Here is a 22938-nt window from a genome sequence, read left to right as displayed (position 1 = left end):
GTAGAATTTTGCTGGGTGTCACGTGTGCTCCCTCTCCGGCCTCTAGGTCACCAGGCTGCTCGTTATGGCGCCCACCTGTCGCCATCGTTACGCGCACCTGCGCGTCATCAGACTCACCCGGACTCCATCACTTCCCTGATTACCTTCCCTCTATATGTCACTCCCTTTGGTTCCTTCCCCAGGTGTTATTGTTTCTGTTCCTGTATCATGTCTGTGCATTATGACACTCACCTGGACTCCATCACTTCCCTGATTACCTTCCCTCTATATGTCACTCCCTTTGGTTCCTTCCCCAGGCGTAATTGTTTCTGTTCCTGTATCATGTCTGTGCGTTGTTCGCGTTTCTTATTTTGTATAAGGTTGTATTTATTTATTAAAACACTCACTCCCTGAACTTGCTTCCCGACTCTCAGCAAACATCGTTACACTGGGTGACTTTCACTTTTACTTGAGTCATTTTCTGTTAAGGTGTCTTTACTATTACTCAAATATGACAATTGGGTATTTTTTCCACCACCGATGACAATTTGCATTATAGAACACAGACCTACATAGAGAATTTCGATCATGCTGGTTAACCTATTTTTTTTCCATCAATGTAGAAATAACCTAGATATTCTAGAGTATATTACATTTCTCAGTACAATTTAAAGAGACAACCAACAGTATCCTGGCAGATTGTTGTGTATGCTTTGCCTCAAGGACTGCACCATGTTCCACAGGGTTTCCACACTTTCAATTTCTGTGTGCTATGAAACCCAACCCAAGACACCTCAGAAATCGCTGCCAGCAATTTATGGGCCATAACCTCCTCTGTTTTAAAGAAATGGTTTACTGACTACTTTGTAGAGGCTTGCTGTGCTGCAATACCACTGGGTAGTACCACAGAGGTCCATAGCTTCAGAACTGCGCAGAGGAGAACAAACTCAAAAATATCTGTCAGACTTAAAGCCATCTTGAGCCAAAGGAGGAATGCACATCAGTAGCGGAATCATCATACTCACCCTTTTCACGTCTTTTCCAAACGTCTCGCTGAAGCTGGTGCCCAGAATTTCAAACTGAACATGCGAATTGGATCCATTCGCTTTGAAATCCATTGTTCCTGTGAGACCTGTGATATGTCCCTGTGAGGAGAGAGAGAGGGAGGCAGAAAGAGAGAGATAATATCGTTTCAATTCCTAGAGTGAGGTCTCAGTGTCATGACAAGACCAACTGTCAAATCAAATGTGATTGGTCACATACATATGGTTAGCAGATGTTAATGTGAGTGTAGTGAAATGCTTGTGCATCTAGATCCGACAGTGCAGTAATATATCGAAAGTAATCTAACAATTCCCCAACAACTACCTAATACACACATCTAAAGGGAGGAATAATAATATCTACAGTTGAAGTCGGAAGTTTACATACACTTAGGTTGGAGTCATTAAAACTAGTTTTTCAACCACTCCACAAATTTCTTGTTAACAAACTATAGTTTTGGCAAGTTATTTAGGACATCTACGTTGTGCATGACACAAGTAATTTTTTGGGTCGGCTTCTTAGATCCACTGTCCTGGGTGGAGGTCTGAACAAAGGATTCACTTCAGGAAAGTCGTATGCCTGGTCATAATGTTGGTAAGTTGACGTTGTTTTTATATCCAATAGTTCTTCCTGGCTGTATGTAATAACACTTAAGATTTTCTGAGCTAACAATGTAAGAAATAATACATTTAAAAAAACTAAATACTGCATAGTTTCCAAAAGAATCGAAGAAAGGCGACCATCTCTGTCGGCGCCATCCTGCTTTAAATAGTCCTTTAATATCAAGTCCATAATGAAATCGGTGCACTCCCTAACATGGAACCCAAATTGGCTGTGCGCGTGCGCTATCGTGCATACATTTATTTTGTCCCCTAAACCAAACGTGATCATGACATGCAGGTTAAAATATCAAAACAAACTCTGAACCAATGACATTAATTTGGGGACAGGTCGAAAAGTATTAAACATGTAAGGCAATGTAGCTAGTTAGCTTGCACTTGCTAGCTAATTTGTCCTATTTAGATAGCTTGCTGTTGCTAGCTAATTTGTCCTGGGATATAAACATTGAGTTGTTATTTTACCTGAAATGCACAGGTACTCCGACAATTAATCCACACATAAAACGGCCAACTGAATCGTTTCTAGTCATCTCTTCTCCTTCCAGGCTTTTCATCTTTGAACTTATATGGTGATTGGCATCTACACTTTCATTGTATTACCACGACGACCGGCAAAACATTTAGTCTTTCAATCACCCACGTGGGTATAACCAATGAGGAGATGGCACGTGGGTACCTGCTTCTATAAACCAATGAGGAGATGGGAGAGGCAGAACTTGCAGCGCGATCTGCATCAGAAATAGGAATGACTTCTATTTTAGCCCTTGGCATCGCAGACGCTCATTGGCGCACGTGAGCAGTGTGGATGCAATAATTGAATAACATGGATTTCTACATTTATTTTGCGACGCTCGTGCACGCGACGTGTCCGGTCTGGTCAGCATGTGAGCCAATTAATATTGTGGTTGAATCAGTTTGCATGTTTGAACCAATGTCACTGTGCTAGGAACAGGCCAATTTCTCTGAGACAAATACAGTCAAGCCCAAAATGATTGGCACCCTTGGTAAAGATGAGCAAAAAAGACAGTGGGTGAGAAATAATTCAAATACTGAGCTATATTTTATGGAAAATAAATGGGAAAATAATATTATTTTATACTGATACAATTGCTCAGAGAAAGAGAATTTGTTAAACGAGTAATAATTTATTTTTGCTAAATGTATGTGGGGCAAAACTATTGACAACCCTATTTTCAAAACCTCATCTTGCGAGGATAACGGCATTGAGCATTTTTCTAAAATGTTTTGTGAGATTGGAGAAAACATTGGGAGTGATCTTAGACAATTCCTCCATGAAGAATCTTTCCAGATCCTTGACATCCTTTGTCTATGCTTATGGACTGCATTCTTCAATTCAAAACCCAGGTTTAAAATGGGGTTCAAGTCCAGAGACTGATGTTGATTTTGTGGACATTTATTTGCAGATTTTGATGTGTGGGGTTATTGTCTTACTGGAAGATCCACTTACTGTCAAGTGTCAACCTCCTGACAGAGACAACCAGGTGTTTGGCCAAAATGTCCTGGTACTGGGTGAAGTTCATGATGTCGTTGACCTTAAAGGGATAGCTCACCCAAATTACAAAATGACATATTGGGTTCCTTACCCAGTAAGCATTCTATGGACAAGGTATGACAGCAATTCATGGTTTAGTTTAGTTTAGTTTACCTGGCACTGTTTCCACATGCTAACATTTTAGCCTCTGTGGGACAAATCCCATTCAAGTCATCATCTATAAGTGACTATGTTGAGCTTCACAATTTTAGATACATTTGGATGATTTGTACATGATGTGCGAAAAATGCTAATATTGGTCCCATGACTTGAGTGGGATTTGTGTCACATTAGCATGTTAAAAGAGTGCCAAGGAAACTAAACCAGGGCACGGATTAGTTTCATACCTTGTCCATAGACTGCTTAGAGCGGTGGTCACCAACCTTTCACTTTTGCAGTCAACAAGCAAGCCGGACTTTTCCGCTCAGATAATTTTTCTTTGAACATGACTTAACAAATGTAAGCCTGTGCAACATTAACCTAATAAAAACATTTATTTAGGAATGAGGTTTGTGCAGTAGGCCTAATACAGTAGGCCTAATACATACTATTCTTGGCCTGAAATAATTAGCAAATAATTTGCTTTTTTATTTTACTGGGCTGATGGTACCTGCATCTGATGATGGTCAGTCTCAGTGGAAGGAGAGAACAGCAGAGGGTCTGCCTCTTATGGTCCCTGCTCTCTCTTTTCCTCAGGTGAGACTGGGGTGTATTCATTCTGCCAAACAGCTGCAAATCATTTTGTTTTGCAACTAAAACAAGAGTTTCTATTGGACAAATGGAGGTAGGTCTCTCCCCGTTTCATTCAGTGTGCTTTCTGTTTAAGAAACGTTTTACAACAGAATCGGAAGAATGAATAAACCCTGAACAGAGAGAGGGGACACCGTCTTCCACTCTAGTCGCATCGCCTTATTCCTGCTTCATGCACAAATTCATGTTGTTACTATGAAATATTCCTCAATATTAAAATAGACTCGACGAGCTGTTAATACAAATAAGAAGCACGTTTTATGTTTTGTAAAAGTGTTGACAGTGCTGAATAAAAATTTAAACATTAACTCACTCATAAAAACAGCAGCTCTTTGCTATATTCTTTGACAGACTCTTTCTGGTCATGGTTTTAAACATCATGAAATTTCCCATAGGCTAGTATCAAACTTTGCTGTGGGGTCGTGGAAGATGTAGGTATGGTAATTTGGGCTTTCCGATTGGCCAGTACAGTAGGCACACTTGATCTAGACACAGCTCTCCTGGTCATCCGGGTAAGCGGAGTTTGTTCCATCAAACAAATGACATGGTTCAAAATTTGAACACTTTGTCTTCACGGCACACAGGGCTTCTGAATCAAGTGCACCTACTGCCAACAGCGCAATACTTAATTAATAATTAATAATTAAATTAAAAAGGAGCACACAGCTTTATCATTGGCTTTTCTACAGAAACGTTTGGTGATCGGCTGGGGATGCCTTGAAGAACAACCGACCGTTTGGTTACCACTGGCTTAGAGAGTAAGGCAAACAATATGAAATTTTGTAATTTGGGTGAACTATACCTTTAACCTCACTGTTGTAGGGGGCAGTATTTTTACGTCCGGATGAAAAGCGTGCCCAGAGTAAACTGCCTGCTACTCAGGCCCAAAGGCTAGGATATGCATATTATTAGTAGATTTGGATAGAAATCACTCTGACGTTTCTAAAACTGTTTGAATCATGTCTGTGAGTATAACAGAACTTATGTAGCAGGCAAAACACCGAGGACTAACTGTTTTTTAGGTCTCTGTCTGTTCAGTGAGTTCTCACTGGGAAACAATATTTGTTAGGCACTTGTTTTCTGTTCCTACCACTTCCACTGGATGTCACCAGTCTTTGGAATTTGGTTGAGGTTATTCATTTGTGCAATGAAGAAGTAGGCCATCTAGGAACTGGGTAACACTGTTGAGAGTGCACAAGATGTGAAAAGTAGCATGGTTTGTTGTCTTCCTGTATTAAACACAGATAGACCCGTCTACAATTTGATTGATTATTAACGTTTAAATATACCTAAAGTTGTATTACAAAAGTAGTTTGAAATGTTTTGGCAAAGTTTACAGGCAACTTTTGAGATATTTTGTAGTGACGATGCGCAAATTGGAAGCTGTTTTTTTTGGGATCAAACGCGTCAAAATGGACATTTGGATATATATGGACGGAATTAATCGAACAAAAGGACCAATTGTGATGTTTATGGGACATATTGGAGTGACAACAAAAGAAGCTCGTCAAAGGTAATGCATGTTTTATATTTTATTTCTGCGTTTTGTGTGGCGCCTGCAAGGTTGAAATATGCTACCCTCTTTGTTTACTATTGGGCTATTTTCAGACAATAGCTTCTTATGCTTTCGCCGAAAAGCGTTTTTAAAATCTGACATGTTGGCTGGATTCACAACGAGTGTAGCTTTAATTGAGTATCTTACATGTGTGATTTAATGAAAGTTTGAGTTTTATGGCATTTTTTTTTTGCCGCGCTGCATTTTCCCTGTTTTTTCCCCAAGTGGGACGCAACCGTCCCCTATACCATAAGAAGTTAAAGAAAAAAATAAGCAAACACGTTTGTTGTTCGCCAAAAGGAATGTGGGTGACTCCCCAAACATATGGAAGAAGGTACTCTGGTCAGATGAGACTAATATTGAACTTTATGGCCATCAAGGAAAACGCTATGCCTGGCGCAAACCCAAAACCTCTCATCAACCTGAGAACACCATCCCCATAGTGAAGCATGGTGGTGGCAGCATCAAGCTGTGAGAGATGTTTTTCATTGGCAGGGACTGGGAAACTGGTCAGAATTGAAGGAATATATATATATATATAATTCTTGAGGGAAATCTGTTTCAGTCTTCCAGAGATTTGAGACAGAGACGGAGGTTCACCTTCCAGCAGGACAATGACCCTAAGCATACTGCTAAAGCAACACTCGAGTGGTTTAAGGGGAAACATTTAAATATCTTGGAATGGCCAAGTCAAAGCCCAGTCCTCAAACCATACAACTTGAAGGAGAAGGAGCAGTTTTGCCTTGAAGAATGGGCAAAAATCCCAGGGGCTAGATGTGCCAAGCTTATAGAGACCCAAGAGACTTGCAGCTATAATTGCTGCAAAAGGTGGCTCTACAAAGTATTGACTTTGGGGGGGTTAAATAGTTATGCACGCTCAAGTTTTCTGTTTTTTTGTCTTATTTATTTCAAATTGAATTCAAATATTTTGCATCTTCAAAGTGGTAGGCATGTTGTGTAAATCAAATGATACAACTCCCCTAAAATCAATTTTAATTCCAGGTTGCAAGGCAACAACATAGGAAAAATGCCAAGGGGGAAAATACTTTCGCAAGCCTCTGTATATATATATATATATATATATATATAGAAAAAGGTTAATATTCATGTTCTGAACTAAAATGTTGTACTATATTTACCATCTGGATGTTCTCCAGCATGGACCAGCCTCCGTTCCATGGCTTGGTGGACTTCTTGATACAGTTGAGACTGGCCATGCTGTGCCACTTCCTGTCCACCAACTTCCTGTGGAAGGCATTGGCCAGCGCCAGCACGCTGTCATACAGGTACAGGTTGGACACCTGAAGTACAGACAGTCAAAGGCATATAGAGAGAGTGAGGAGGGAGAAAACAGCATAGAATTAGATGGACAATGGACATTGGCATCATAGCAACATGACTGAAAATCAACCATCTTGGTCATTCTAGAAACGGATAAAATTGTAAAATGTTGTATTAAACAATACATTTCCAGGATCTCTGTTGAAAACACACACAACAGAGATTGGAGACCATGGAAACCAGTTAAACATTGATATGTGATTAAATCATTGTTGATGCACAACCTATTCAGTGTACAAAAGTAAAATTGAAGCTGCACCATTAAGGAATGGTAGGACTGGTGTGTTTTGATGTTTTTAATAGGACCAGGATGAGGACATGGAAAGGTACTGCACAAACAAAGCTCAGAAAAGCTTCATAAACAGAGCCCTGTGGTTATTGCTCTTAGCAGCGCCACAGATGTTGCTCTGGCTCTGATGGGGAGTGAAGGGGTGCTAATCCTAATTACCTCCGGGAATAGAAGGCACTCTGACTGGGAGTGGGACACAGCTGGGGACATCAGGAACCGCTGGGCTGAATGAGCCCCACATATGAGGCCCCCCAAAACACACATGCATTCACACTCTCAGACAGACACACACGTGCACGCGCGCCCGCATGGCGCACGCAGGCCCGCAAGACGCCCACGCACACTCACACAGACACACATACACACACGCCCCTATCAAAGTGACACACAGCATGACTGTCCCCTTGACCAGATGTGAGTCCAGCTCCAGAGTCAACCCAGCGCCATGGAGCAGAAACTAAACGCACAGTGACAAATAAGCAGCGGAGCAGTCCAACTGTTTCAGAGGCAGAAGACGCAGACATCACACTAGGCTATGATAATGACATCCTCTGCACTGACAATTCATGCCGTCTCCCTTCTCCAACACATTGGAAAAGCAACATTAAGAATCTGCCCCTTTTTTTTTTCCCCCGCTTAAAATGACATACCCAAATCTAACTGCCTGTAGCTCAGGACCTGAAGCAAGGACATGCAGATTCTTGATACCATTTGAAAGGAAACACTTTAAAGTTTGTGGAAATGTGAAATGAATGTAGGAGAATATACCACATTAGATCTGGTAAAAGATAATACAAAGAAAAAAACATCTTTGAAATGCAACAGGATGGCCATAATGTATTATTCCATCCCAGGTGCACTTGAGATGTTGGCCACTCAATGGCAGCAGTGTATAAACTGATCCAATGAACCATCACATTTCTGTTCAAAATTTTGTATCAGGACTGCCCAAATGTGCCTAATTTGTTTATTAATACATTTTCAAATTCGTAACTGTGCACTCTCCTCAAACAATAGCATGGTATTATTTCACTGTAATAGCTACTGTCAATTGAACATTGTAGTTAGATTAACAAGAATTTAAGCTTTCTGCCAATATCAGATATGTCAATGTCCTGGGAAATGTTCTTGTTACTTACAACCTCATGCTAATCACATTAGCCTACGTTAGATCAACCGTCCCATGGGGGACACACCGATCCTGTAGAGGTTTTAAACAACATGGAGCTGCATCCGCATGATAATACTATAGGCTATGGCACACATTCACCCCACATCATGATATGATAACTTAATTATTATGCCTTTTGTCATTTTAGAGTGTGAACATGACATATGGATGAGGATCAGGCCAACAATGTGCAGGCCTACTAGAGTGTAGTAATGCATAGAGCTGTCTACACTAGTCTGTGGCCAGAGTAGAAGCCTCAAGGACAACTATGAGAAGTGAATGACTAACTAAGTCGAGGCAGGGCTAAAGCTGAGCAGGGCTAACTAAGGCTGGGCTGCGGACTGCATCTGCTGGGTAGTTTGTAACTGAAGACCTGGGACAGCGACACTGGCTACAACGTCCCCATCAATCCCAACCCCCTGGACCTAAATCTCTCTATCACTGACAGAGAAGGCAAGAACATGTTTTCAGTCCTTTCCTCCGCCTAGTTGTTAGCTGTGTGTCGCCTGTCCTGATCTCTGTGTTTTTGACAATAACCTTCAGATTACTTCACTATCACAACAGGTTTGATGCAAGAGGTTCAACCAGAGATCAACAAGTGACCCCTTTAGAAGCCTCAATCAAGAGATCTGTGATCAGCGATCTCAGTCAAACTCAATGTCACCCAGAGAAGTGGAATGGAACGCCACATTGTGGAAGTGATTTGGTGTACGCCAGTACGACCTGCCACTGGCTCTGAGTAAATCAAGCCTGTGTGTCTACACTATGTTTCCGGATGACTCAACACTATACAAGTCAGCTACAACAGCGAGTAAAATCATTGCAACACTTAACAAAGATCTACAGTCAGTTTCAGAATGGGTGGCAAGGAATAAGTTAGTCCTAAATATTTCGAAAAATAAACGCATTGTATTTGGTACAAATCATTCACTAAACCCCAAATACCTCTACTAAATATTGTAATGAATCATGTGGAAATTGAGATGACTAAACTGAGGAGACTAAACTGCTTAGAGTAACCCTGGATTGTAAAACTGTTAAGGTCAAAACAAATTGATTCAGCAGTAGCTAAGATGGGGAGAACAACAATATCAACAAGGCAGGTCCTACAGGCCCTAGTTTAGTCACACCCGGACTACTGCCCTGCCGTGTGGTCAGGTGCCATAAAGAGAGACTTGGGAAAACTACAACTGTCCCAGAACAGGGCAGCACAGCTGGCCCTTAAATGTACACGTAGATCTAACATGAATAATATGCATGTCAATCTCTCATTGCTCAAAGTAGAGAAGTGAATGACTTCATCACTACTTGTTTTGGTAAGAATTACTGACATGTTGAATGCACCGAGCTGTCTGTTTAAACTACTAGCACACAGCTCGGACACATACATATCCCACAAGACATGCCGCCAGAGGTCTCCTCACAGTACCAAAGTCCAGATCAGACAATGGGAAGTGCATACTACTACATAGAGCCATGGCTACATGAAACTCTATTCCACATCAAGTAACTCACAGATGCAGTCAAATCAGATTTAAAAAATCAGATAAAAATACACCTTATGTGAAGAGTCACACACACAGGTACAAATACACACATACAAACAAACATAGCATACACACTGTACACACACGTACACCTGGATAGTGTGTTGTACTAGAGTGGTAGCCAGAGGGCACACACTTAAGTATTGTGAAATCTGTTTTAAAAATGTATTAGTGTACTGTATATTAATGCCTTAATTTTTTATGGACTCCAGGAACAGTAGTAAATGGGGATCCACAATAAATACAAAATACAAATACCGACCGAGTGAACGTGCGGATATGACTAATTTGTTAATACATGGCGAACTGACATCTTTCCAGGGGGGAAGTAGATACAGTAGTGTTGAAATTGCAAATTTTGTGATAAACCGCTGACGGGGTTCGCCGGCAGCATGAACCAGCGTTTGCCATGTCACGAAGGTGATTTAACATCAAAGAGCATTTAACCCTCTTTTTCATGAATTATTGAGATAGGAGCCCCCTGAGGAGTTGGGCCATCTGCTAACGGTTAGCGATAGCGAGAGTTCAGGTGGGTTCAAGTTTTTTTTCCATTCAGAGACACCTCTGGTTACATAAATGAGGAACAGAGGGGAGGGATGTCAGAGAGCAGCATCCGTGTGATTTTGTTGGGTGGTTGATCGATCATGTCTAGCTGCTATCTAGCTGCCATATCAAAGGGGTATCTATGATACATTTGTCATCATGCTGTACTTTTGTTGATTCCTATACTGCATGTATTCAAAAGGGGTAATGTATTCAAAAACATATTCTTGTCAATAAACTGCAGGAAGTACTCAGCGTTTACTCAACCGAGTTTGCGAGAATTCCTAGTTATATGTAAATTCCTACCTCAATTACCTCATACCCCTGCACATCGACTCTGTACTGGTACCCTGTGTATACAGCCAAGTTATCGTTACTCACTGTCTATTTATTATTAAGTCTTTTCTTTCTCTCTGCATTTTGTATGAAGCATGTGACGAATAAAATTTGATTCCATTTTTGGGGAATGAAGTGCAGGTTACTTGATGAGTAAACTAGAAACATGTATATGAGTGGGATGTTTAGTCTGAAAAAAAGATTTTTGAGAGACTCAGGAGACTGAAAGCAAAACAACTAACAAAACAAAATGAGTGTCACGTCCTGACCTTAGTTCCTGTTTTATGTATCTATTTTAGGTTGTTCAGGGCGTGAGTTGGGGTGGATATTCTGTTTTTTTCTATGTTTGTATTTCCAGGTGTTTGGCCTGGTATGGTTCTCAATCAGAGGCAGCTGTCAATCGTTGTCTCTGATTGAGAACCATACTTAGGCAGCCTGTTTTCTCCCTTGAGTTGTGGGTAGTTGCTTTCTGTCTCTGTACCAGACAGGACTGTTTTGTTTGTTCCGTTTTGTTATTTTTGTTCTAGTGTTCCGTGTAATTAAAAGATCATGAACACGTACCACCTTGGTCCTCTCCTTCTTCCACCTACGACAGACGTTACAGAACTACCCACCACAAAAGGACCAAGCAGCGTGGTAAGAAGGAGGAATGGACATGGGAGGACATTCTGGATGGGAAGGGATCCTACACATGGGAGGAGATCCTGGCTGGAAGGGATCACCTCCCATGGGAACAGGTGGAGGCAGCCAGGAGAGCGGAGGCAGCAGGAGAGGTGAACCAGTGGTACGAGGGAACACGGCTGGCAAGGAAGCCAGAGAGGCAGCCCCAAAAATGTATTGGGGGGCACACGGGGCACGGGTCCAAGTCAGGTATGAGACCTGAGCCAACTCCCCGTGCTTACCGTGGAGAGAGAGTGACCGGGCAGGCACCGTGTTATGCCGTGAAGCGTATGGTGTCCCCAGTGCGCATACATAGCCCGGTGCTCTACATCGCAGCTCCTCGTATCGGCTGGGCTAGAGTGGGCATCGAGCCAGGAGGGATGAAGCCGGCTCAGCGCATCTGGTCTCCATTGCGTCTCCTCGGTCCGTGTTATATGGCACCAGCCCTACGCATTCCCGTGTGTCTGTACAGTCCAGTGCGTCCTGTGCCTGCGCCCCGCAAGTGCCGGGCTAAAATCAACATCCAGCGAGGACGGGTTGTTCAGGCCCTTAGTTCGAGACCTCCAATGCGCCTCCACGGCCCGGTCTATCCTGTGTCTCCTCCGAGGACCAGGCTGTATCTCAATCTCCTCCCTCCAGGTTCTTCCGCCTGTCCGGCGCTTCCAGAGTCTCCCTTCAGTCAGGAGCTGCCAGAGCCGCCCGTCAGTTAGGAGCTGCCAGAGTCGCCCTTCACTCCGGCGCTGCCGGAGTCGCCCTTCACTCCGGCGCTGCCGGAGTCTCCCGCCTGTCCGCGCTGCAGGAGTCTCCCATCTATTCGGGGCCCGCTGAAAGGGTCCCCAGCCGGGGGTTGGCGGCGAGGGTTTGCCGCTCCAAAGGCCCCACTGAAATGGGCCCAGACTAAGGTGGAGTGGGGTCCACATCCCGCGCCAGAGCCGCCACCGTGGACAGATGCCCACCCAGACCCTCCCCTATGGGTTTAGGTTTTGCGGAAGGAGTCCGCACCTTTGGGGAGGGTACTGTCACGTCCTGACCTTAGTTTCTTTTTTATGTCTCTATTTTAGGTTGGTCAGGGCGTTAGTTGGGGTGGGCATTCTATGTTCTGTTCTATGTTTGTATTTCTAGGTGAATGGCCTGGTATGGTTCCCAATCAGAGGCAGCTGTCTATTGTTGTCTCTGATTGAGAACCATACTTAGGCAGCCTGTTTTCGCCTTTGCGTTGTGGGTAGTCATTTCTGTCTCTGTACCAGACAGGACTGTTTTGTATGTTCCGTTTTGTTATTTTTGTTCTAGTGTTCAGTGTAATTAAAATATCATGAACACGTACCACGCTGCACCTTGGTCCTCTCCTTCTTCCACCTACGACAGCCGTTCCAATGAGTCAATAGGAACCACAGGGTATCTAACGCCTCGCTAGCATCCTTGTCCTCTCAACCATAGAAATAGAATCACAAGAATTGGCATCCCATTCTCCTATTGATTATATTTATATGCTCTCAACCAACTTTTCTTTATCTGTCCTTCAGACCCCAAACACCTGTCACTGTATTCCAGCACATGTCAATAGCCCAGCCTTGTGTAACTTCTCATCATCCATTGTCACACAATAGGAGATACACTATACAGTATGTGCTGTTGACCCTCGGGGGCCTCAGGGGCCCCCAGGTCACAGGATCAGTGATACTCTAAACAATCAGAAGGATCTTTAATTCTGGGGCTATCACTGCCATAACATGTGACAGGGGTCACTGACTTTGTCCCATTGGCAGCATCAGATAACAGTAAAAGAAAACATTGGCATAGAACTCAAATGTATTCAATACACATACTTGTTATTTCTTATTTATTTGTTATGATCGACCTTGAACATATTAATGAAGCACAAGTGCAATTTGGCTCAGAATGTCATATGTGGGGCTAGACTTTTTTTCCTGAACAAATCTCCTGACCAGGAATAACTCGGGACTAGGGCCCCTGGTCAGGTAACATGGTCAGGAAAGATTCTCGACCCCGGGCATATACAGTAGAAGTTGAAAGTTTACATACACCTTAGCCAAATACATTTAGACTCCATTTTTCACAATTCCTGACAGTTAATCCTAGTAAAAATTCCCTCTCTTAGGTCAGTTAGGATCAACACTTTATTTTAAGAATGTGAAATGTCAGAATAATAGTAGAGAGAATGATTTATTTCAGCTTTTATTTAATTCATCACATTCTCAGTGGGTCAGAAGTTTACATACACTCAATTATCATTTGGTAGCAATTCCTTAAAATTGTTTAACTTGAAGTAAAACATTTCCACAAGCTTCCCACAATATGTTGGGTGAATTTTGGCCCATTCCTCCTGACAGAGCTGTTGTAACTGAGTCAGGTTTGTAGGCCTCCTTACTCGCACACGCTTTTTCAGTTATGCCAACACATCTTCTTTGGGATTGAGGTCAGGGCATTGTGATGGCCACTCCAATACCTTGACTTTGTTGTCCTTAAGCCATTTTGCCACAACTTTGGGAATATGCTTGAGGTCATTGTCCATTTGGAAGACCCATTTGTGACCAAGCTTTAACTTCCAACATCTTGAGATGTTGCTTCAATGTATCCACATAATTTTCCTCCCTCATGACGCCATCTATTTTGTGAAGTGCACCAGTCCCTCCTGCAACAAAGCACCCCCACAACATGATGTTCTTCGGCTTGCAAGCCCCCCTTTTTCCTCCAAACATAACAATGGTCATTATGGCCAAACAGTTCTATTTTTGTTTCATCAGACCAGAAGACATTTCTCCAAAAAGTATGATCTTGGTCACCATGTGCAGTTGCAAACCGTAGTCTGGCTTTTTTATGGCGGTATTGGAGCAGTGAATTATTCCTTGCTGAGCGGCCTTTCAGGTAATGATGTCATGCAAAGAGGCACTGAGTTTGATTGTAGGCCTTGAAATACATCCACAGGTACACCTCCTATTGACTCAAATGATGTCAATTAGCCTTTCAGAAGCTATGACATTATTATCTGGAATTTTCCAAGCTGTTTAAAGGCACATTCAACTTAGGGTATGTAAACTTCTGACCCACTGGAATTGTGATACAGTGAATTAGAAGTGAAATAATCTGTCTGTAAACAATTGTTGGAAAAATGACTTGTGTCATGCACAAAGTAGATGTCCTAACCGACTTGCCAAAACTATAGTTTGTTAACAAGAAATTTGTTGAGTGGTTGAAAAACAAGTTTTAATGACTCCAACCTAAGTGTATGTAAACATCCGACTTCAACTGTAAGACCTTGATGTGAAGGTGCCAGAAAAGGTCCCTTGTTGAACTGACCTCCAGTGACTGTAGGTATCCTTCCTGTGGGTCACAGAGCAGGGAGGAGATGCGGTGGTTGTTCCTCATGCAGCGCACGTTGCTGTCCCTCCACAGAGGAAAGATCTGACGAATCACTGTCATCCGCCCCAAAGCACTGTGTGCCAGCTCCATGATCTCTGTGTCGCTGATCTCCTATAACGAGCGGGGGAGAGAAGGGGAGAGGTTGAGAGAAGGGGACAGACATGTTACAGCATAAAAAAAAGTCTATAGAGGTGAAGTTGACAAAAACTGTCCTGCCTGTAACTACTATGACAAGGTTGAACAGAGTCCCTGTGTATGGTCACCACATAAAAACAGTCTCAGTTGGACTAGTGTCAGTCTTATCAGTTGTTGTCAGTCTCCTGACAAGACCGACAAGTCCTGCTGAGACTGTCCTTATACGGACACTGTACCTGAAGAGTATTTTCATTTTGATTCAGAACAGGCATGGGCACAGTGACCAAACCCATTTAAACAGCACAATGCACATGAGAATGGAAACCCACAATCAATATTCAAGCAATTTTCTGCATGTAGAAACTGCAATATCCGCTGAGGGAAAGAGTGTGTCAGAGGGAAATTGGTCATTTAAATGTTTGACGTCCAAGTGAAAGAGTCATGAAAAGGGAAAACTTAAGCGAGAGCTGTGTCCTCAGAAATCTATGGTGTACGGTGTCCATATTAGGACAGCCTCGGTCTCAGCAGGTGGCAGTGCTGCAGGAGCTGCAGCCTTAGGATGAATCTCTTAGACTAGTAGGAATAAGGATGCTTTGATTCATGGTGAAAGAGCATATTCCTTCTGCTCTTTCGTTTTCCTTGGGTCTGCTTGCTGTTGACAACACATAGCTCACTCAGCCTCCAGGCAATCTCTGAGCTCCTGCCGGGGAGACCCACCCGACCCAGGCCCCCATTATCTCACCCACCACATCCACCCCCAGGATAGGTGCTAGTCAGCCACTGCCAGTTCCCAGGCTCCCTGCTCACCCCACCACCACAGCTGTTGGCTTGTCTTCTCATATTTCTTTGTTTTTGTGGTATTTTCTGCTTGCTTGGGCTTTCTGTCTGTCTGAAGCAGCAGAGAAGCCTACGGTTCTATATCACTTCCACATCAATGAGAGAGTTGATTCTTGCATGATTTGGTAATAATAACAGGCACATCTGCTGCTGACCGTTTGGCATGATTCATTCATGCGACAATTATAATGTGATTATAGGGGAAATAAATGCTGGTCGCAGCTTTGTAAAATAACACTCAGAGCTGACACATGAGTTAAGTGCAGATTCTCTGACAAAATTAGGAAGCAAAGCAGTGTGGGTAATGTTTAACTCATCATCACATTCTTATTTTATCCACATAAAGATGCCAAAGTTTTACACACTGAATTTTTCAGGTAAATGTACATCTGGAAATCCCCACAGCAGTGTAGGCCAGGAGGAGGGTTGGGGGTTGGTTTAGCCTCCTAAAGCTCTTCTCCACGTTCTGAGCCTGGCCTCCCATGCCCCTCCGGATTTCACACTCTGATGTGTCCAACAACTGCAGGTGCTGTACAGACTGGGCCTCTATCATGCCAACCCCTGGGGAAGACCATCTGGTCATCCAACAGGTCCAAAGACTGGAGCCAAGCTACTCTAGACTCTCAAGCCCCAGACAGGAGAGTGGCCCAGGGTAGGGATGATTGACAATAGACTATGGACTTGCAATGAGTGTACGAAACATTACGGACACATGGTCTTTCCATGACATAGACTGACCAGGTGAATCCAGGTGAAATCTATGATCCCTTATTGATGTCACAAATAGTTGTTAAATCCACTTTAATCAGTGTAGATGAAGAGGAGGAGACAGATTAAATAAGGACTTTTAAGCCTTGAGACAATTGAGAAATGGATTGTGTTTTTGTGCCATTCAGAGAGTGAATGGGCAAGAAAAAATATTTAAGTGCCCTTGAATGGTGTATGGTAGTAGGTGCCAGGTGCACCACTTTGGGTTTTGCAACACTGCTGGGTTTTTCACACTCAAAAGTTTCACATGTGCATCAAGAATGTATCAAGAATGGAAGGTGTTCTTAATGTTTTGTACACTCAGCGTATAACAGACAGATATTTGGATGGAGGACACAACTGTTTACCCCTGGCAAAAGTTTAAAAAAACACTCATGTTTATTTAGACAGAGTAGTGTTGATCTTGGCCTGGGCCTTTGCAGCCCTTGTAGCAGATGAATAAGTAATGTAAAGCTACAGCATTGTTCTGGAAGATCTGTCTGATAGTACAACACCAAGGTTAGAGTGTCTCAGCTAGGACAAGCTAGCTACACAGTGTGAAAGTGCAATATGGTGGTACTGGAACCATACATTGCAGGCTCAATATTACGATGAAAAACGATTTGCTGGTTCTGACAGAAAAGCTATGAATAGTTTTTAATAAGCAGCCTCAAAAGCAACATAATTTTTTAACCTAAATTATTAACCGTGCACACACACAGTAGGGGGGAGTGGGGTAAGCTGAGCCTAAGGGGTAAGCTGAGCCTAAGAGGTAACCTGAGACACCTTTTTTTCTAGGAAACTATACACAAAATTAATAATTAGACCATATATTTCAGAAGAGGTCATCTTTTCATGGAGGAAGAAACAACATGGACAAAGTGCTAAGCAGGTTATGTCCAAAAATGGGATTTTCACAAAGTAAAATGAAGTTAGAGGTTAGGGGTTTCATGATGCTTGTGTCTAAACCAAAGAAGATCAATTTTAGACTGTTTATACATCAATTGGGGTCTCTATACGCTTTAATATGAGGTCCTAAACCTAGCATGAAAGGCCATCATTGTAGCTGTGGGGGCTAATAGTCTAAATGTTTGCACTATGGTAAGTTGAGCTGATGGTTGAGTCAGTGGCAAGTTGAGCAAATTGAAGTGCTTTGTTCCCAGGCATAATGCAAGGCATTATTGCTGAGATATGAAGTAACAACAGGGCCATGTCTATGTAAAAAGTGTTACAAAAAAGCACAAAGTGTTTGTTAGGTCTTCAACCTGTTAAAATGTGCTTAAAATTATTAAAAGAAAAGACAAAGATAAAAAAAGATTGTGATTTTGTTGAGTTGTGGTTTTAGAAACCTAGTGGTAATATCTCATACAGTTTAGATGAACTCTGATTATTTCCAGGATATACAACATCCTGAAATATATGTAGATATCTTTGTAAGATAGAATACTATATTTTCCTTGATGGAGTGATGCTGAATGTAAAGAATTGCTTCCCTGCGTGATTCTACACAACTCTGGAACATCTGAGTCACGCAAACTTCTGATCTCTCTTTAAAGAAAATCCACATCCTAACGCTTTTCTCAGAAACATATTATTTAGAATAGTTTTTACTTATTCATTTTGACTGATATCAAATGTAATTGAACAACAACAAAGAAAATCTAAGCCTAATTAAACATATTTCTATATTATATCTAAATATTATGTCTGATGATGTTCAAAGCAAATGATCCAGTGTATGGAACGCTATTGGAAGGATGTGACACCATTCTTCCATGACAAATTCCATCATTTGGTGTTTTATTGATGTTGGTGGAAAATGCTGTCTCAGGCACGGCTACAGAATCTCCCATTAGTGTTGAATTGGGTTTAGATCTGGTGACTGAGATGGCTATGGTATATGGTTTACATCGTATTCATGCTCATCAAACCATTCAGTGACCACTCGTGCCCTGTGGATGGGGACATAGTAATCATATGGGGGCATAGACATGGTAGGCAAAATAATGTCCTGTCCAGCATTTTTATACATCACCTTAAGCATGATAGGATGTTAATTGCTTAATTTACTCAGGAATAGTGTTGTTACATGACCGTATTACCACCACACCAGAGGTTGCGAGTCATGAAGGCAGTGAAATTATACGTGACCGTTTACGGTAATTATGCTTCTCCAATTTATGATGCTGCTGATGGTCATTAGCAGCCTACCAAACGTTCTAACTGCCTGGTACTCAGCACTATATTGTCCCTGTAATCAATATGACATCATTGCAAATGTGATCGAAAATCTAATCAAACACTTCATGAGAGCCCATGAGCTCATGTTGCGCAACATTTCTATAGGCTATGCAATTGCGTCAGAAAAAAGAGTGATGGCCTCTATTAAAAAGAGGAGGATCCCATTCGCTTTCTATAGTCTAGGCCAACTGTATTTATTTAACAACTTTCCTAATATTAAGCACATTGTTTCTCTTTACAACAGTGTCACGCCTGCTCCCTCTCTCCCTCACTGGCGCTCGAGGGCGCCAGGCTGCCCTGCGCTGTGCACTCCTACCACCATCATTACGCACATCTTCTTCCCTAGTCATTCACATCAGAGATTCATTGGACTCACCTGGACTCAATCACCTGTGTTACTACCTCCCCTATATCTGTCTGTTCCCCAGCTCTGTTCCCCGCTTCAGAATTGACTAATGTATGTTGTTGGGTTACCCGGTTCTGGCCCCATTCCTGTCCTGGGTAAAATTAAATGTTCAGTCACTGTACCTGCTTCTCTACTCCAGCGTCAGTTCTTCCAGAAAGCTGAAGCCACCCAACGAAGCATCGGGGAGCGCTGGCTTTTCGGTTGGTGTTAATTATCGGTCAATTACCGTGACACCTGCAGTTCTTTGCTTGACAATCACTGGCTGACGAATTTTCATAACCGCCACAGCCTTACTCAGAAACCACACCTGTGTGGAAGCACCTGCTTTCAATATACTTTGTATCACTCAATCGCTGAAGTGTTTCCATGATTTTGTCAGTTACCTGTACATTCATGTCCACTGCTAACTTTATGCCTAACCTTATATACTGCATTTTTACTATGTACAGCCAATTTTGACTTTGCAGCAGGCCCAACTAGTGGAAATCTCGCAGCTGTGCCTCCAGAACAAGACTCATCCCAATAAATGTCAACTTGCTCTGTGCAGCTACGAGGGAAGAGTGGGGGAAATTGTTTGAAAGTTGAGCACTCACTATCGCTGTTTAAAATGGTCTGTTCCCGAGTGTGTACATTTAAGTCAAAATATCTTTCATGATAAAAAGTAGCTTAGTATTGAGAAGACATGATAAAAACATAGCTTGACCAGTCTTGATTAATCGGCTCTGGAAGGTCATGGATCATTACACATGTTACATTCTTGTTAAGTTTTAATATCCCCTTTCACCTTGTCTATCCTCAAACCTTGCCCCAGTTCAGCTCAGCAGGCAATATACTCCAAACATTTATTTAGTAGGCCTATAACAAACAGTTAAGAACATAACTACTGTTCCCTGAAAGAGGGAACGAGGTATAACATTCGATGGGGAGTCAGCAACCAATCACATTCTCCTGAAGAAAACTGAAATCATGGCCACGGGCAAATGGTTGTCAAACCTGCCCTCGGAAGCCCCGCCTTCCTGGCTCTGATACCAGGGATCGCATGAGTTTCCTCAATTTAGCACAGGTCTTCAGCGAGCCCAAATTCCCCTCCTTCAGGGAACAGTAGTTATATTCATAACTGTACGTTCCCCTTTAGTCGGTCACTCTGTATAACATATTATGGGGGCATACAATCACGCCCCAAGCCATCTCAGAGGGTACCTAACTAGGAAGCTCACGGTAGCCCAAGCACACACAGGTTCCACCAGCTCCAAAAAGGGGTTGGTGGGAACTGGAACATGCTGTCATACACATCGATCCAGAGCATCACAAACATGCTCAATGGATGACATGTCTTATGAGTATGCAGGCCATGGAAGAACTGGGACATTTTCAGCGTCCAGGAATTGTGTACAGATCCTTGCAACATGGAGCTGTGCATTATCATGCTGAAACATGAGGTGATGGCAGCGGATGAATGGCACGACAATGGGCAGGATCTCGTCACGGTATCTCTGTGCATTCAAATTTCCATCGATAAAATGCAATTGTGTTCATTGTCCATAGCTTATGCCTGCCCATACCATAACCCCACCGCCACCATGAGGCACTCTGGTCACAACGCTGACATCAGCAAACCACTCACCCACACCGGCCATCTGCCCAGTACGTCGAGCACGCAGATGAGCTTCCCTGAGACGGTTTCTTACAGTTTGTGCAGTAATTGTTCGGTTATGAAAACACACAGTTTCATCAGCTGTCCGGGTGGCTGTTCTCAGACTATCCCACAGGGGAAGAAGCCGGATGTGGAGGTCCTGGGCTGGCATGGTTACATATGGTCTGCGGTTGTGAAGCCGGTTGGACGTACTGCCAAATTCTCTAAAACAATATTGGAGGTGGTTTATGGTAGAGAAATGAACATCCAAATATCTGGCAACAGCTTTGGTGGACATTCCTGCAGTCAGCATGCCAATTGCATGCTCCCTCAAAACTTGAGACATCTGTGGCGTTGTGTGACAAAACTGCACATTTTAGAGTGACCTTTTATTGTCCCCAGCACAAGATGCACCTGTGTAATGATCATGCTGTTTAATCTGCTTCTTGATATGCCACACCTGTCAGGTGGATGGATTATCTTGGCAAAGGAGAAATGTTCACTAAACAAATTTGTGCACAAAATTTGAGAGAAATTGGCTTTTTGTCCATAGGGAACATTTCAGCCAACACTTTACATGTTGCATTTATATTCAGTGTAATACACCACACTGACTCCTTAGATGCAAATCGGTATTGGACTGAAAGAGAGAGGCATAAGTCGTCGGACACCCCAGAGAGAGCAAAGAAACAGGACATAAAAAAGCGAAGGCGGTGTCGCCAGAGACAAGTTAGTTTATAAATGTAAAACAATCCATACATTCTAAATACAGTATTGAGTTTTGAAATGTTTAGACTTGTTCCACAGATTTTAGTGTTTTCTTTTTCAGCTTTTCGATTCCAGTGTTCAAGAAAGTTAGATTTTTGGGCAAAATAAGTGATTGTCTTCTGTAATTTCACAGGACAGTCAGCATTTTTAATCATCTCCCCTCCTGGCGTTCCCCTTAGTTTGAGGACTTGATCGCAGAAGCATTCCGGAGAAGAAGGGCCAAGCGGGCTTATGGGAATTAAAAGTGGCATCAGAATGAAAACCGGAGCAACAATCCAAGTTTACCGCCGCCCTTCCCAAAACATCTGATGTGGAATAGACCACAGACAATTACTTGCACCTTAGAGTCTATTTTCACTGACTCTTCACACCTGCTTCTCAAGACACTTTTTGAGAAGCAAACACTTACCTACAGTGCCTTGCAAAAGTATTCATACCCCTTGGAGTTGTTCCTATTTTGTTGCATTACAACCTGTAATTTAAATAGATTTCATGTGATGGACATACACAAAATAGTCCAAATTGTTGAAGTGAAAAAAATAATAATAACATTGGTGCGTGCATATGTATACACCCACTTTACTATGAAGCTCCTAAATAAAATCTGGTGCAACCAATTACCTTCAGAGGTCACATAATTAGTTAAATAAAGTCTACCTGTGTGAAATCTAAGTGTCACATGATCTGTCACATGATCTCAGTATATATACACTTGTTCTGTAAGGCCCCAGAGTCTGCAATACCACTAAGCAAGGGGCACTCCCAAGAAAGCGGCACCGTGGAGACCAAGGAGCTCTCAAAACAGGTCAGGGACAAAGTTGTGGAGAAGTACAGATTAGGGTTGGGTTATTAAAAAATATCCGAAACTTTTAATATCCCATGAATCACCATTAAAATAATTATCAAAAAATGGAAAGAATATGGCACCACAACAAACCTGCTAAGAGAGGGCCACTGACAAAAACTCATGAACCAGTAAAGGAGGGCATTCATCAGAGAGGCAACAAAGAGACCAAAGATAACCCTGAAGGAGCTGCAAAGCTCCACAGTGGACATTGGAGCATCTGTCCATAGGACCACTTTAAGCCGTACACTCCACAGAGCTGGGCTTTTACGGAAGAGTGTCCAGAAAAAAACATTGCTTAAATAAAGAAGAAAATAAGCAAATACGTTTGGTGTTCGCCAAAAGGCATGTGGGGAGACTCCCCAAACATATGGAAGAAGGTACTCTGGTCAGATGAGACTAAAATTTAGCTTTTTGGCCATCAAGAAAAACGGCATGCCTGGCGTAAAATCAACACCTTTCATCACCCCGAGAATACCATCCCCACAGTGAAGCATGGTGGTGGCAGCATCCCGCTGTGGGGATGTTTTTCATCTGCAGGGACTGGGAAACTGGTCTG

The 22938-nt window shown here is 42.6% G+C and overlaps 1 protein-coding gene across 1 annotated transcript in view; it reads right to left on the bottom strand.

Annotated features, from left to right (window-relative positions):
* Nucleotides 1-22938, bottom strand: part of LOC115144025 (glutamate receptor ionotropic, delta-1-like) — a 419627-nt gene that overhangs the window by 12564 nt on the left and 384125 nt on the right. The window contains exons 6-8 of the mRNA XM_065002294.1: nucleotides 14706-14879; nucleotides 6640-6801; nucleotides 1005-1124 (exon numbers count right to left, since the gene is read on the bottom strand). Coding sequence (XP_064858366.1) covers nucleotides 1005-1124; nucleotides 6640-6801; nucleotides 14706-14879 — 456 coding nt within the window. The remainder of the gene's footprint in view (nucleotides 1-1004; nucleotides 1125-6639; nucleotides 6802-14705; nucleotides 14880-22938) is intronic.

Source organism: Oncorhynchus nerka, linkage group LG16, assembly GCF_034236695.1.
Source record: "Oncorhynchus nerka isolate Pitt River linkage group LG16, Oner_Uvic_2.0, whole genome shotgun sequence".
Classification (NCBI taxonomy): Eukaryota; Metazoa; Chordata; class Actinopteri; order Salmoniformes; family Salmonidae; genus Oncorhynchus; species Oncorhynchus nerka.
Note: the sequence above shows the minus strand (reverse complement) of the source record. Positions and strands in the feature narration are given on the sequence as shown.